This window comes from Porites lutea, chromosome 7 (assembly GCF_958299795.1).
Source record: "Porites lutea chromosome 7, jaPorLute2.1, whole genome shotgun sequence".
Taxonomy (NCBI): Eukaryota; Metazoa; Cnidaria; class Anthozoa; order Scleractinia; family Poritidae; genus Porites; species Porites lutea.
In genome coordinates, this window is record NC_133207.1 from 3,254,292 (window position 1) to 3,270,088 (window position 15,797).

At 41.2% G+C, this 15,797-nt stretch overlaps 2 protein-coding genes across 2 annotated transcripts; one reads left to right on the plus strand and one right to left on the minus strand.

The window, feature by feature from the left end:
- Nucleotides 1-1,473: 1,473 nt before the first annotated feature.
- LOC140943508 (uncharacterized) lies at nt 1,474-4,242 on the minus strand. The gene has a single exon (XM_073392600.1). It carries the CDS (start codon nt 4,240-4,242, stop codon nt 1,474-1,476), a length of 2,769 nt encoding a protein of 922 aa, XP_073248701.1.
- A 6,510-nt stretch (nt 4,243-10,752) lies between these two features.
- On the plus strand, nt 10,753-15,797 carry LOC140943582 (uncharacterized). The gene is made up of 7 exons (XM_073392686.1): nt 10,753-10,912; nt 11,166-11,235; nt 12,165-12,242; nt 12,869-12,942; nt 13,427-13,528; nt 13,833-14,330; nt 15,257-15,797. The coding sequence occupies exons 1-7, from the start codon at nt 10,754-10,756 to the stop codon at nt 15,365-15,367; spliced, it is 1,092 nt and encodes a 363-aa protein (XP_073248787.1). The 5' UTR covers nt 10,753; the 3' UTR covers nt 15,368-15,797.

The window sequence follows — 15,797 nt, forward strand, 5'->3', positions numbered from 1 at the left end:
AAAAAAAAACAAAACAAAACAAAGCAATACTACTAATAATAATAAAAATTATGAATAATTATGATAAAAATGATAAAATAAGATGATAATATAGATATAGAATAGAAAAACTAATGGCTAAAAGTTAAAAAGATAAAATCTGTTAGCAAAATCTTAAAAATTATAAGCTGAAAATTATTTATAATCTAGTAACCTAAAAATACAATCTTATAACCTAAGTAGTACAAAATGCGTTTTTAAAAAGATGAGTCTTCAACTTTATCTTAAAATTGTCAATTGAAATGGATTCCCTAATAAATCTTGGCACAGCATTCCATAACTTAGGTGCAGCAAACAGAAAGGCCCGTTCACCGAGAGTTGCCAGGCTTAGGAGTAATTAAAAAACTTAAGTACGAAGGTGCTAAGCCCTTAAAAATCTTAAAAACAATCAACAGGGTTTTAAATTCAATTCTGAACTTTACAGGCAGCCAGTGTAAATCTACTAATATAGGAGTAACGTGACAATATTATTTTACTTTCATTGCATATTAATCTAGATCACATGTTCTGCACACGCTGTAGCTTATTGAGTTGATACTCCGGCAGGCCATATAAAAGACTGTTATAAAAGTTTTATACAGGGAGACTCTGCCCTGAGGTCCAACCGATTATTCTTTAACATAACACTTTAGACAGAAAAGATATCCTTTTCGTATACCTTCTACTGACAAATGGTACCCCTTTCATAACCTAACTTAGAACACTTCATCCCTTTTAACTGCCATACACACTATCTTTTAAAGGGGCTGTGTCACGGCTGAAACTGCAATAAGCGTGTAAGTCTCTTGGCCTTTAATAACAACACCACAAACCAAATTCGAAAAAAAGAGCAAAAAAGTTACAAGTTGCGACTAAGGTAAATTAGAGTAAGGAAATAACAAAGCTGCAAAACGAGGACTGTGAAGTACACTTACATTGTTTCGGCCAGAGAAAACTGCTGTAAAGCGGACTGCGAATAACGCGAAGAGACTTGCAAGAAACTAAACAGAACTGCGCTAAGCGCGGACCAAAATGAGCTGCACAAACTGTACTGCAAAACTACGATATGAAAAATACGCTAGAACATGCGGAAAATAAAACTATAGAAACTTAGAAAGGCGCTAATGAAGATGAAACAGCAAAGAAAGGCTAACGAGGGCGCGAAAACTGACAGAAAGGAATAAACACCTAAATTAACGCCAAAAAAAAGACTAAACAAAAGGACGAAAAGAAGTATAAACTAATTTGCGTACGCAAAGGAAAAACAAATTACGCAAGAACGAATAATAGAAAAAATGTTACACCTGGATCTTACATACCGGCCCCATAAGTGGGGAGCACACGCGAGGCACTTAAATGAAACAATTAAAGATCTAAGTGTCTTTCTAAGAGTTCTTAATGTTCTCTTCTCCTGAATTCAGAAAATTGCACAGAAAATAACTCCAAAGGGAAAGTTCAAGCTTCTATCAGCAAGCAAAGTTTGTCAATTGGCCTCTCCAAAACTGCTCCTTTTACTTTCACTCTGGTACGGCGCACCAAACCTTTCTTGTCGGCGAAGACTTCTAACACTCTACCAAGGGGCCATGAATTGCGAGGGGAATTTTCGGCGCTCACTAGAACAATATCCCCAACGGCCAGGTTCTTGCGAATCGTCGTCCATTTCTGCCTACTTTGGAGCAGAGGCAAGTACTCCTTAGACCATCTCTTCCAAAAGATATCTGCGAGATATTGCACTTGTCTCCATCTGCGTCGAGAGAAGGAGTCTTCCTTTTGGAATAACCCAGGGGGCATCTGAGGCTCCGAGCGTAAAAGAAGCAAATGGTTTGGTGTAAGGGGCTCCGGATCATTGGGGTCACCTGAAACTGTGGTGATTGGACGACCATTAATAATGCTTTCCACTTCGCATAGGAGGGTGACTAAACCTTCGTCGTCAACAGTTTGAGTTTGAAGCAAAGCTCGAAGGACCTTGCGCGTTGTTCGAATGCAGCGCTCCCAAACACCTCCATAATGGGAGCCATAGGGGGGGTTGAAGTTCCACTTGATACCCTTCTGAAGTAGAGCTTCGTGAATGTTGTTGTGATTCCACGCGTTGATGGATTCCCTGAGCTCCCTCTCTCCGCCGGTGAAATTGGTACCATTATCGGATCTGATCTCCTTTACCTGGCCCCTTCTTGCTATAAACCTGAGCGCCATCAGGAAAGAATCAGTTTCCAAACTGTTCGCCACTTCAATGTGAACCGCGCGGATAGAAAGACACGTGAAAATGACCCCATATCTTTTCATAAGACTTCGCCCACGGCGTACCTGAAGAGGACCAAAACAATCAATGCCGACAGATGTAAAAGGTGGCTGACCTGGGGTAACACGATCCACGGGAAGGTCAGCCATTTTCTGCCAACAGAACGGGCCTTGACGCCGCTGGCAACTAAAACATTTCGAAAGAACTTTCCTGACAACAGAACTTGCGTTTACGATCCAAAACTTCTCGCGCGCAAGACTGATAACGTACTCTCTTCCAGAGTGACCGGAGATCTGGTGGTAATATTCTACTACAAGGTTGGTCACGTGATCCTTCTTTGGCAAAATAATCTGATGTTTGGCCTCAAATGCAGTGGACGCTAAACTTAACCTCCCACCGACACGTAAGACGCCGTTCACTAAGATTGGATCCAGACTTCGAAGGCTGCTGCTTTTCTTGACTTGCGTACCGTTTTCAGACTTGCTTAACAGCTCAAGCTCATCCGGAAAATTAAACTGCTGGACGTTCCTGAGGATTTCTAGCTCCGCGATTTCCAACTCTGTAACGGTAATTGGTGGTAAAGAAAGGATGGGAGTTGAATGGATCGACTCTCTCGATTTTCCGCGTTCACTTAACCTTTGCAAGTTTCCACGGTACCGTAAAAACCATGCAACTGACTTCTTCAATCGGTGCCAGGAAGACGCGCGTTGAAAGTACTCAACCAAAGGATGCTCCGACTCGGAAACAGAAGCGTGACAAACCTTATAAACCATCTTCACTTCCGGGTCTCCGTCTTGAAGACATCCAAGGGATAAGGGGTTCCTAGGCCAATCTTCTTCTGACTTCCAGAGAAACTCCGGCCCCAGTAACCATCTTTGGCAGCTCAACAATGCATTGGCAGTCAACGCTCTTGAAGCGCAATCTCCAGGATTCGCTACACCTTCCACATAGCGCCACTGATCTGGACTTGAGCCCTCTCGTAGTACGGCAACCCGATTGGCAACAAACGTGTGAAAACGCGTACTTTCATTCTTCACATAACGAAGCACTGACATGCTGTCTGACCAAAACACGGATTCGCAATTAGGAGGCATCTCCAGCTCTTCCTTGAGCATCTTGTCTTGTCGCACAGAAACGGTTGCGGCCGAGAGCTCTAAACGAGGGACAGAAATAGCTTTCAAAGGAGCAACGCGTGATTTTCCGAACAGGAAGGAACAATGAACTCGGTCCTCACGGCTAACCAGTCGAAGGTAAGTCACTGAACCATAAGCTGCTTCTGACGCATCAGAGAAGTGATGTAGCTGACTGGATTTAACGGGACCAAAATCCTCTGGCTTTAAACAGCGACTTACAGCAAACTCCGAGAGCTTTGGAACATCTGCTAGCCAATTTTCCCAACGTGCAGCGTACTCAGTCGGGATCTCGTCATCCCATCCTAGCTTAATGCGACAAAGATCTTGAAGGATTTCCTTCGCGGTCAGAACGAACGGTGCCAAGAATCCCAACGGATCGAAAATAGCACTCGCTAGAGACAAGATACCCCTACGCGTTGGTGGACGGGAGCTAATGTTGACTCTGAAGCGGAACGAGTCGGATTCTACACACCATTGAACTCCTAGGGCTCGCTGAACAGGCAACTCTTCCTTCCTTATGTCCATGTCCTTGATGTCCTTTGCTCGCTCCTTCTCAGAGATAGCTTGCAGAACATCACGGCTATTGCTGACCCATTTGGTTAGCTTGAAACCACCACGTGATAGTAAAGTGCATAAACTGCCAACATGCTCAACGGCTTTCTGCTCGCCAGGGAGGGACTTCAAACAATCATCAACATAAAAGTTCCTTTTAACTGTGTTAATGACGTCAGGAGGGAAACTGTGACGATTATCTTCTGCTGTCTTGCGGAGTGCGAGATTTGCGCAAGCCGGTGATGAAATGGCTCCAAATAAGTGAACGACCATCTGATATTCTTGTAATTCGCGCGCCATGTTGCCATCCTCCCACCAAAGAAAACGCAGAAAGGAACTGTCAGGATCAGGAACTCTCACTTGGTGGAACATGGACTCTATGTCCGCCATAACGGCCACTCTCTCTTCACGAAACCTCAACAGGACTCCTACAAGCGAACTGGTTAGGTCCGGGCCCTTGTACAGCATGTCATTGAGAGACTTTCCCATAAATTTGGCCGAACAGTCAAACACGACGCGGATCTTTCCTGGCTTGCGAGGGTGGTAAACACCATGGTGCGGTATGTACCAGGCTGTGCCCTTCGCGGGGCTCTTCTGATCAGGGGACACTTTGCGTGCATATCCTTTGGAGAGAATGTCTTCCATAAAGGCCTTATAATCTTGGTACAACTTCGGGTCTCTTTCCAGCCTTTTCTTCAACCAAATGGCGCGCTGCCAGGCCTGAGCCTTGTTGCTGGGTACAGGCGTTTGGCGATCCTTAAAAGGTAAAGAAATTTGATAGTGCCCATTTCTCAACTCCACCGTCTGTTCGGCGATTTGCATAAATCTACGTTCGTCTTGAGACATCTCTGTCTTGCTATCAACGGTGGGATCAGTAAAATCGCGATTGTAGAAGTCTTCTATCATCTGTTGGAGCCCGTGATCGACTTTAGCAACAAAAGCGGATGACCGTGAACTATGGTGACGACGGCCTAAGGGACCATTTACCGCCCAGCCGATTCGCGTTCTTGAAGCATAAGGACCACCGTCTTGACTGTGTTTGATATCAAGTGGATCGAGAGCCTTGGGAACGTCACTAGCAATCAAAAGGCCAACCTCAGCGTCGAGACGAGGCAGAAAAACTCCTTGCAAGTGGGGCCACTGATCAACGTCGTCCTGAGTTGGAATGTCGCTGCTGGACACAGGAATCTCCGGCCTGGTATAAAGGGTCGGGAGGCTAATCCACTCGTTCTCGTCCAAATCGGATACAAGAAGGTCGCGAACCAGGAAGCTGTTGGTGATGCTATTTTTCTTCTCAAGAGTAGACAGGGATATCTTAACTTGCTGACCATTAATCCCGAGCTGCTTCATGAGCGATTCAGTACAGAAACTGGAGTTGCTACCGTTATCCAAAAAGGCGTAAGTGACGACGCTCTCATCACTATCTTTAGCTCTTACTCTAACTGGTATTACGGCCATGCCTGTCCTACGACCCTCTCCCGAGGTCTCACTGTTGGCACTGGTGCTCGTTTTTACCATGTGACTACAAACTTGAGTGCTGATTACGTCTTCCGTACCCACTCCAACATCGACAGCTGGTCTCTCACGAGGGCTTGTATGTAAAACAGTAGGATGCCGTCCTTTACAGTTCGGAATCTTGCAATTTTTCCTCTGCGGGCAAAACTTTGCGACATGTTCGGTGGATAAACATCCAAAGCACAGCTTTTTGGACAACAGGAATTGAATTCTCTCTTGGTAGGGTTTCCACCGCAATGACTGACAATCCTCAAGGGCGTGGTTTCTGCTACAATAGAGACACCGATTTTTCCCTTGTGAGGGACCCTGATCGATTCCAGATCGCTGAACCTTGCGAGTCTGAGGTCTCTGCTCTCCATCGGCGCGTTGACTTGGCTCCTTTACACCCTGCGGAACCGTCTCACTGGTAGGACCTTCACTATCGCCTACATGTGCTAAAAGACTGAGATTCTTGGGATTGGATGTCTTGCCACCAGAGGACCGCTGACCAGGCGCCGATCTTACGGTATCGGATATCTTGCCAAAGACTGGGTTGGTTAGTATTCTTGCTTCGCGATCAACAAAGGCAACGAAGTCACTGAACTGTACTGGCCTTAACTGTCTGTCCATGATGTCATCAGCTAAGCGACGCCATCTTTCTCTCATGCTGTAAGGAATCTTGAGCACCAACTTTTGAATGTTTCCTGGCTGATCAAACTTAGAAATGTACTGGCTACCTGCCAATGCGTTCTTGCAACTTGCGAGAAAGACTGAAAAACGATTCAAAGCCACACCATCTTCTGCCTTTATGCTCGGCCAGTCGAGGGCCTTCATCTCGTAAGCGGATGCTATGCGATAATCGTCACCATACTTCCTTCTCAAAAGCCTACGAGCCTCATCGTAACCTTCTTCCGCTGGTAAATGATGACAGGATCTTACAAGTTCCTTAACGTCCCCTGCGGTGAACTGCTCGAGGTAATAGAGCCTATCAGTACTGCTAAATGTTCTGGATTCAACCAAATTTTCAAAGGCGCGAACGAAGGTGCGGTACTCAATAGGGTTTCCGTCAAACACAGGAACACGGGGCTGCGGAAGTTTGTTCCTATTCTGATTATGCGCTAGCAATTCCATTATTCTATTCTGCTGAAACTGAAGAGCAGTCTGTTGCCGCTGCAAACCAATCGTTTCCTTTCTCAGATCCTCGCCGACTGTACCCGCTTGATAATCAAAGTGGCCGTAAGGAACAGAATCCACGGACACGCCCTGGCCTGGGTGGTGCACCTCGCCTGGAAAAGACCTTTTCGCGCGGGGGCTGGTACGAGGGGGATCCTGATCCTGGAGCTCTGTCTCCAATTTTAAAGGCTTCACCTCCGGTAGAGAAGGGGAGGTCATTGCTGCGTAGACCCTCTCCTTAGCTGTTGTCTTGACCATTTCGGCTTCGAGGTTAAGGCGTAATTCTTCCTGCTGTAAACGAAACTTTTTCTCTTCGAGTGTTTGGCGCTTTTCGAGCATATAAATTTCGGCTTTTAACTCGGCAATTCTTGCGGCTTCTTTGGCTCTCGCGGCTGCAACTGATGAAGCACGACCACCACGTGAACTTGCTCGACTTGAATGTTTTGAAACCTTGGAGGCAACTGAAGGAATTGGCGTACCAGCACAACTAATTGAATCCTCGGGATTCACCGCCGAATCTACTTGAAGCGATTCTGCTAATAGCTTGTGTTCAATATTAATTATCCAATCAACGATCTCCTGACGGAACACATGAACCTTTCTCTCTTTGTCTTCAAGATAGCGTTGACCCTCAATAATGGCGTTCTCATCCAGAATTTCTTCAACGTAATCGCGATGGGCCTCTTTAAATCTTTCAAAAGCGTTGTCCAAGTGAGGAAGCTTCTCTTTAACCTCCTGAAGATTATGATCATCAGTAAGCAAGCCAGAAATTTCATTGGAAATGGCGGTTACGGTAGATAGGTGACCAGACCTTGAATTTTTCTTTAAACGAAGTGTTTCCAGGTAAGACGCTTCAAAATCCAGCGAACAGTTTGGTTGTCGCACGCGTGTTCCAACTCGCCGGGCGACGGGATCTGTAAGCTGCTTGCGGCTAAAGCTCATGACGAAACGACATGTCACCAACAATTTTCAACGATGAAACTGCAATAAGCGTGTAAGTCTCTTGGCCTTTAATAACAACACCACAAACCAAATTCGAATTAAGATTTATTGTAGCCGACGTGCTTGGTACTAAGAGTGTGCATACAAACAGCGTGGGTTGAAACTAAAACGGTAAAAGAGCAAAAAAGTTACAAGTTGCGACTAAGGTAAATTAGAGTAAGGAAATAACAAAGCTGCAAAACGAGGACTGTGAAGTACACTTACATTGTTTCGGCCAGAGAAAACTGCTGTAAAGCGGACTGCGAATAACGCGAAGAGACTTGCAAGAAACTAAACAGAACTGCGCTAAGCGCGGACCAAAATGAGCTGCACAAACTGTACTGCAAAACTACGATATGAAAAATACGCTAGAACATGCGGAAAATAAAACTATAGAAACTTAGAAAGGCGCTAATGAAGATGAAACAGCAAAGAAAGGCTAACGAGGGCGCGAAAACTGACAGAAAGGAATAAACACCTAAATTAACGTCAAAAAAAAGACTAAACAAAAGGACGAAAAGAAGTATAAACTAATTTGCGTACGCAAAGGAAAAACAAATTACGCAAGAACGAATAATAGAAAAAATGTTACACCTGGATCTTACAACGGCAGTCCAGTTCATTTTGTTTAATATTGCCAATTACTCGCCCTCAATCGCATGGAACTTAAAGTAAGCAAAGAAATTACATGTGAGTGACAAAATCAGAGATCAAAACAAGCAAATATGTCTCCTGAGCATTATTTTTGAAGTTTCAACCAGCAGGGATCAACTTTGAAAAACTGTTAGCCTAAACAGTTTTCAAAAACCCTAATTTCAATCCGTTTCGATCTTCTTCAGTTTTGCCCACCTGTGGCATCTGTTGATTCTGTTATGTTAATTTAACCATCCTTGAAAGTTTTAAGTGGTTATTTTCATGTTTCTCTTAATTTAATGCGCATTTTGTAATTTCCTAATTTGGCTGAATTTCGTGACACAGCTCCTTTAAATATGAATAAACCACAAAACAAGAATGTTTTCACAACTTTTCACAGCCATAACATGTATCTGGTAACTCCAATTTTGGGGCTTTTTACAGACTGAAATGACAGATTCACATAAGAGGACAACACTTGTTACCGCCCTTAGTGTTTTAGCTTCAATAAGTGAAAACCCTACCCTTCAATATAACCGAAACCTAGAACATATACTCCTTTCTGGGGGAGCCATCCCATATAAGCTCTTACTGCAAGTACCCGCCCCCTCCCCCCTCCCTTGGTGGCATTTATAACCTTTCAAACTGAATAACATTCAATTCAATGCTTTTTAATTTGTGGTAATATTACAATCTTTAGATTTTGTAAGATTTTAATGAGGATATTTTTAGTCTTAGATTTTGTAAGATTTTAATAAGGATATTTTTAGTCTTAGTTGAGACTAATAATTGCAGTGTATTGAACATATCATCTTCTGTTTTGTGAACAGAATTTTTTTAAATTTGTGCTTGCAGCAATTCTACATTAGTGATGTGAAAATTTTGTGTTTTGCATCATCCATATTGTTTTCAAAACAATTTTCTTGAGAGACGTTATTTCATCCATCTTTTGAGTTTTGTGAGTGTTTTTTTTTTTCAATTCTGGTTGGATATATGCTTCTTCCATTGTGTCCGTATCGGTAAAAATTGATCCAAATATAGAAAAACACGTTACCCAGGCAGCACCAATGTTATGACATTAATTATTTAGTGTTTTGTTTTGATCAGTAAAACTATCTTATATTTTAAATGCGCTCATAGATCGAGCTTTTACTTTCACGATAAAAAGTACCCTAAAATGTACCTAAAAATAACCTAGTCCATGAAAACACTGTGACATATGCCGAGTATGGGAGTTGCTCACTGCAGGTTATGAACCCCTGCCATTGTTCATTTGACTTCTAATACCGTAAAACCCTGAAAATAAGCCCCTCCATGTATAAGCACCTCCAAATATAAGCCTCCCAAACTCGTAACGCAGAAAACCCTCCGTTAAATCGCCCCTCCGAATATAAGCCCCCCTGGGGGCTTGTACTTGGAAATTGCCCTCAAGTATAAAGCAAAACAAAGTAAAAACGGTAAATATCCTTCCAACTACAAGGCTAGCCCAATCGATTTTGAAACGCAAATTTCCCTCCATAGAAAAGCCCCTCTAAATATAGGCCCCTCCAAAAATAAGCCCCTCAAAAAGGGCCTTTGAAAAATATAAGCCCCGGGGCTTATTTTTGGAATTTTAAGGTAAAACCATTCCAAAATCATCCAAACAAAAGCTACACTGATTTTAATTTTAATAAAAAATGTTGTCATAATGGTATTTAATTATTCGCTTTACTGATTTGTAAAGGGAAATTGTCATAAATCTTGGTTATTTCTTCATTACACAGAGCTATATAAGTGATGGTATCTGTATGGGTAAAAATAACCGTGTTCCATTCTGAGTGCCAAGCATACAAAAATCTGTGGCTTACATCCCCTAACAAGGTAACCCAGAGCCAGCCTTTATTCGCAAGAAAACCCCTCCCCGCCGGGAAACCTGACTTCTTTTGTTACTCACTATGAAGAATTAAGATCCTCTGTTTGTTTCGCTTTAGCAATTGGCCATCCTTCTACTCTTGGTTCTATAAAATAGTTAGTTACTCTCACAAGATAACGCAGGACTTTTTTGTGGAGCATCTTTCCTTTCAGTTCCTTGGAAATCAAGCAAATGCCAGAAAGCTTGCGCCGGGAGACACCTGTCGATGTTTAGCCTTGTTTATCATCTTGTCGCGTGAAAAATCCCATTGATTGGCATTCCATTTTCTGTAGTTGCTTTAGCTGGTTCTGTGCCCTTCGTAGCAAGTACTCGATTCGAAGTCCGTCCGTCTTGGGTATCACAGAGTTTTTTCGAAACTCGTATCTGATATGATCTTTGAATCCAGGTTTGTCCTCGCTGGCACGTAGAAACGCTCGATATAACGAAAGGACTTGCTTCTGAAGGCGGCTACGTACCATTTCAAATGAGGACAAATCCACAGTTTAGAAAGACAAGGAAGATCAAAGATTATATAATCCCACCTCGCTTAACTCTTTCGTCCGCCATCTTTGTTTATGAAACAGCGCTTGCGTGAAGCGCGAAACCGCTGTTGAGTTAAAACTAAATGCTCATTTCACCATGAGACCAGATGAACACAAGAAGAAGCACAGAGCTGAATACAAGAAAAAACACGGCATTTGCAACAAGAAAACAGCTTCTAAAGAAAGAAATGAGACAAATAAAGAAGGCACTAATGCTGAAACTCAGACAAGAGCGGTTGTAGTGGAAAATGAAGAGGTAAACATGTAAATCAGTATAAATGTTTGTTGATCTGCAGGATCTAGGAGATCTACAAGATCTATAGGATCTGCAAGGTTTATACCATCTATAGGATCTACAAGATCTATACCTATCTATATCTCTTCGAAGTTTATCTAGGGACGCACACCATTTTTCTTTGTTCTAAGATTTTTTAAGTAGAATTTACAAAAAATAACTTTTAAATAAAGTTTGTATCTTCAAATTATCTGAAATTATGGCATGGTTTTAGGAAGACCAGGCACAATTCTCACGGAGAAAGGTCGCCAGTAATTGGGAACGATATGAAGAACTTGAAGTTGGTGAGTTTAATAATCAGATTCAGATTGGTGGAATTAGCTACAAGTGGATCTCAGGTCCCAGTTGTTCAAAAGGTAGATAATGTTTCCAGTGGATAAATCTGTATTCAGTGGATGATGTGTCTGGTTTTCTTAATACTTATTCACTGGATAGTGATTTATCCCGTGGATAGGGCTCTCCGACATTTGAACAACTTGGGCCAGGTGTCTTTTTTTTCTTCAGATTCTTGTAATGTGACATTGTTGGCTCAGGGCTACTATGAAGCCACAGATGGGAAGCGAAGGACTTTTGAGAAAGTAACACAGATATACTGAATGACTGAAGTTCTCACATGTGATGCATGTCAAACCAGAAGCATACAACCCCATTCAGGGTTATATGCTTCTGGTCAAACCCAATGGACACTAAGGGGGCCATAGAAAGTGTCAGTATTAAGATGGTGTCCGTATTATGCGAGTTGAATGAAGAGAAAATGTAAGGGCTTTCTTCCCCAGGGACAAAGCAAACTGTCCGTGATAATGAGGTGTCCTTATTAAGCGGGTGTTCGTAAAGTGGAGTTCGACTGTAACAGGGTGTCCGTATGAAGCGTATTGAATTTAGAGAAAATTTAAGGGCTTTCTTTCCCCAGGGACAAAGCAAAACGTCTGTAATAATGAGGTGTCTGTAGTAAGCTGGTGTCTGTAAAGCGGCGTTTAACTTTACTACCAAAATCACTTGATTGTAAGGACCCAGAAAAAAATTGTAGCTCACATGACCATTAGCGCCCCATTAGGTCTTGTGACTTGGTCAGTATGGTTGACCAGGTTACTGACCTGACCTAGAGGTTGGTGACCTGACCTAGGTTGGCAAATTATTAACCTGATATGGTGTAAAGGCCTCCTTACACTGTTTGGCTTTCATAGAACTAATCTCCACATTTCACCCTTTATAGAAAGCAGTGATGAAGAAGACAATGTTGAAAACATCCAAAAAAGAGGAGAAGATTTCAGTGTTCTTCTTGAAAAATCAGGTAAAGATGCTGTTGTTTTATATAATTTATAGTATGTGTAGAATATCATCATCATTTTGTAGGTGAAACAAAGTAAAGTCAGTAGGTTTGTATGATAGACAGTAATGTGTATCATTGCCTGGCCTACAAATTTGATTTTCATCTAATGAGCTAGGTGCAAGTTGAAAGTTCTCAATGATTTGAGGGTTATGAGGTTCACAATGCAGATTTAAGCAAAAACATTATGTGCTGAACCTTCGTATTAAACACAACAAAAAATTCCTTTGTTGCACATAACCATCTACTTCTTGCTGTGGAGAAACAAGAGAAAATGCAAGCGTTAATTTAACCTTGTATCTGTTGTTATTCAATATTACTGATTCCTTGATTTACATTTTTTTTTTCATTTGTTTTGATCATGGTAATGTATTATAATGAGGTCTGAAACAAAGAAAAATGAAATTTAAACCTAGCCCTGGACCTGGCCCTAATTATTCTTGAATAATAAGGCTAGGATACATAGAAAATTTAGAATTAACTAAGGTTAGAAAATTAACCAGGTTGTATTTAATTTTGTCCTAAAAGACATGTACCAAGCCTTTTGTTAATACTAGACCTTCGACTGACACTGTGACATTGTTCTTTAGAAAACCCAGCGTCACAATTTCGCTTCCAGTCAGAAAGAGAATGGGATCAAGAAAGTGATGCAAGCACAATAGAAGTAAGTTAGAGAATGAAAAATCTGCTTCTTTCGAAAAAATTCTGCCTATAAGGAAACCAAGCTAGGTATAACAAATACACCTTCCCAACTGGGCTGGAGTCAGAGTCAGATCTACAACCTGGCCAGGAACTCTATGTCCTGAGTTGAAGGGTGGAATAATGTTGTAGGGGACTTAGTGTCCTCTTGACCTTAAGTCTTTTCAAGACCTTAAGACCACGTATAATGATAATAATATTGTAAGTAGCCAAGTTGCTTATTACACTAAATATTCAAATATTGATATAAATAATAGACAGTTTACAAGCCTAAATTACAAACCAGGCCATTTTTTAATTAGCTGTATGTTACTGTAACAGCCCTCAATATTTTACTTTGATACCATGTATCATGAATTGGTGTTTACACATGTACTGCTGCATTTCTACAGCTTTAGGTTTTTTCGTTTTGGTTATTAACAATAAGAGGTATTAAACTTTCTTTCCAGGTCACTAACTCAACCCTAGAAGTTGATTTTGGATCATTAGCAGTGGCCTTAAACTCTATTCCTCTGCACAGACGTCTTGATATCTCTCCTGATCATGTGCATGTGAGTATATGTCCCCCTTAATCTTCTGTGGTTGTTGTTTTAGCACTGCAAGTTGAGGGGTTGTTGTTTTAGCAGTACAAGTTGATTGTATTTATAAGCAACTTCTGTCAGTTACATTAATTACATAGCTGACACTTGACCAGCCTCCTGGAGACTTGAGAGAAATGAATCTTCATCAAAGATATGTTGATCTTAAACTTATTTTAAAGCTTATCATAATCTTTCAAAAGCATCACAGCATCTTGGGTGAAATCTTCTGACCAATTTAGTGATATTAAACTGAAATGTTTGCTTTTTTTCTCAGCCTGACCTTGTTAAACTGTTTGAGTCAAATGCCGAGTTGTGCAAAAAGGATCAGTATATTCCCTCAGATACAAGAAATACTAAGACAACAGCAACAGCAGAACCAACATCCGTTCCTAGTGATACATGCCTTCATGGAACCATACTGAACAGCACAGAAGATAATCAGCAGAATTTTGAAACGAAAACTTTTGAGAACTCAAGTGGTATTCGAAAACATGTCACAATAAACTCATCTGGTAAAGACATGCTAAGATCTGTAACACAATTATCAGGCACAAGTGATCCTTCTAAGCTTCAGAATGCAGAGGAATTACAAACTTCTTTGAAAGATGTTTTAAGAACTGCAAATGCTACTACTACAAATATTACGACTGGAAAAATGTTGGAGATGCCAGCTGAAAATGAGGAAGATGATGAACTTGAATCCCTGCTGTCTCTTGGGACACCAGGCATGAACAAAAACAGTGATTCAACTGCAGTACTGCAAAACAAGAAGGTGAGTTGAATGGAGGGAAATATCAAGGGAAATTGAACACATTGTTTGTGTTGTAAAATAATGTAAAGATAGTTAAATAGGAAAATAAAATTGTACTACAGATCTCTGGTAAATGTTTTGTTTGGTACCATGCATCCCCTGTAGAAATATTTTACCACTCTCTAGTAATAGTTTTCCAGGTTTGCTTCAAACAGTGGCAATTTTTCAGACCCCCTTTCTGCTAGGAATCTCTCATAGAAAAATTATTTTTGTAATACAATCAACTCTGAGTCAATATAATTTTTTCCAGAAAATTGTTCTTGTTTTTTGAAAACTCTTCCATCTGTCTGGTAATTTCACTTAACTTTGAAATAAGACTTTGCTTATAAAAGAAGAAAGATGAGGTCAAAAAGGTGATGCGCTTATGCTTCAGAGATTTGGTGCTCTTGGATGTGTACTTTGCCTCCCAAGTGCATCAATCTGCACCTCTGCCCCCTCCCTTCTGCTCCCCTCCTCAACCCATCTCTGGTAATTCCTCTTAAAGGTAATAATGTGCTTAAGTGGCGGTGACCTTAAGAAGGTCAAAAAGGTGCTATACTGATGCCTCAAATATTGGTTCTCTTCGATATGTACTTTGCTTCCAAGTCTGTAGTACTTTACCCCTTCCCCCTCCCATCCCATCCTCTCTGCACCCCACCCCATCTCCTTTGCTTGCTGCCATCCCAAGGATAAAGCATAGCTTAAGACAATCGTATTATTTTACTGATTAACTGCAAATGGTGAACTGCAACTTCAGATCTAAGATTCACAAAACGTTTTACCCTAGTGTGAACAATTCAATCCCCTTTGGGAAAAAGACTCAAGAGGATCTAATTCTATAATAATATACCTTCAACTTGTAAATCCAAGGGTTCATATTGAAAACAGGCTTTTATATAATTTTATAGGAAATCCCTTCTCAGAAAGCACTTCCTTCAGGAGTTATAAACAGTGGTAATCAACCTGCAAACAACACTGACGATGACCTGGAGGACTGGCTCGATAGTGTACTGGGCTGAATTTATTGGAGGACGGCATACAAAAATAACTTTTGCATATCCGAGACAAATACATGATGGTCTCTATAATATAGATTTTCAATATAATATGCTTGAAAAAGCCAAATTTGAAAAATAAAAGTTGCAAAACTATGTACGTGTAGCCTTTTGTTGTACCAAATATTAGGAAATTACTTCCACTGCCAATGAAATGACAATTGTGTCAGGGTTTGCACAGACTGGAAAAGTCCTTGAATTTTAGGGGAAGTCCTTGAAAAGTCCTTGAATTCCATTTTTCCTTGAAAAGTCCTTAAATTTCTGTGCAAGTCCTTGAATTTTCTTCAACTTTGAATGTAGTGGCCTGGAAAGAATTATTTGCTGCTTTTTGGTTGTCCAAGACAGAATATAAATCATAGCTCAGAGAATTTAAAGGTTATTTACATTAAGTGCC

Coding starts and splice junctions, on each gene's coding strand:
- LOC140943508 (XM_073392600.1), bottom strand. CDS start 4,242: ATGGCGCGCGAATTACAAGAATATCAGATGGTCGTTCACTTATTTGGA.
- LOC140943582 (XM_073392686.1), top strand. CDS start 10,754: ATGAGACCAGATGAACACAAGAAGAAGCACAGAGCTGAATACAAGAAA. Junction 12,243..12,868: donor TGTTCTTCTTGAAAAATCAG/GTAAAGATGCTG, acceptor ATTGTTCTTTAG/AAAACCCAGCGTCACAATTT. Junction 13,529..13,832: donor TCTCTCCTGATCATGTGCAT/GTGAGTATATGT, acceptor TTTTTTTCTCAG/CCTGACCTTGTTAAACTGTT.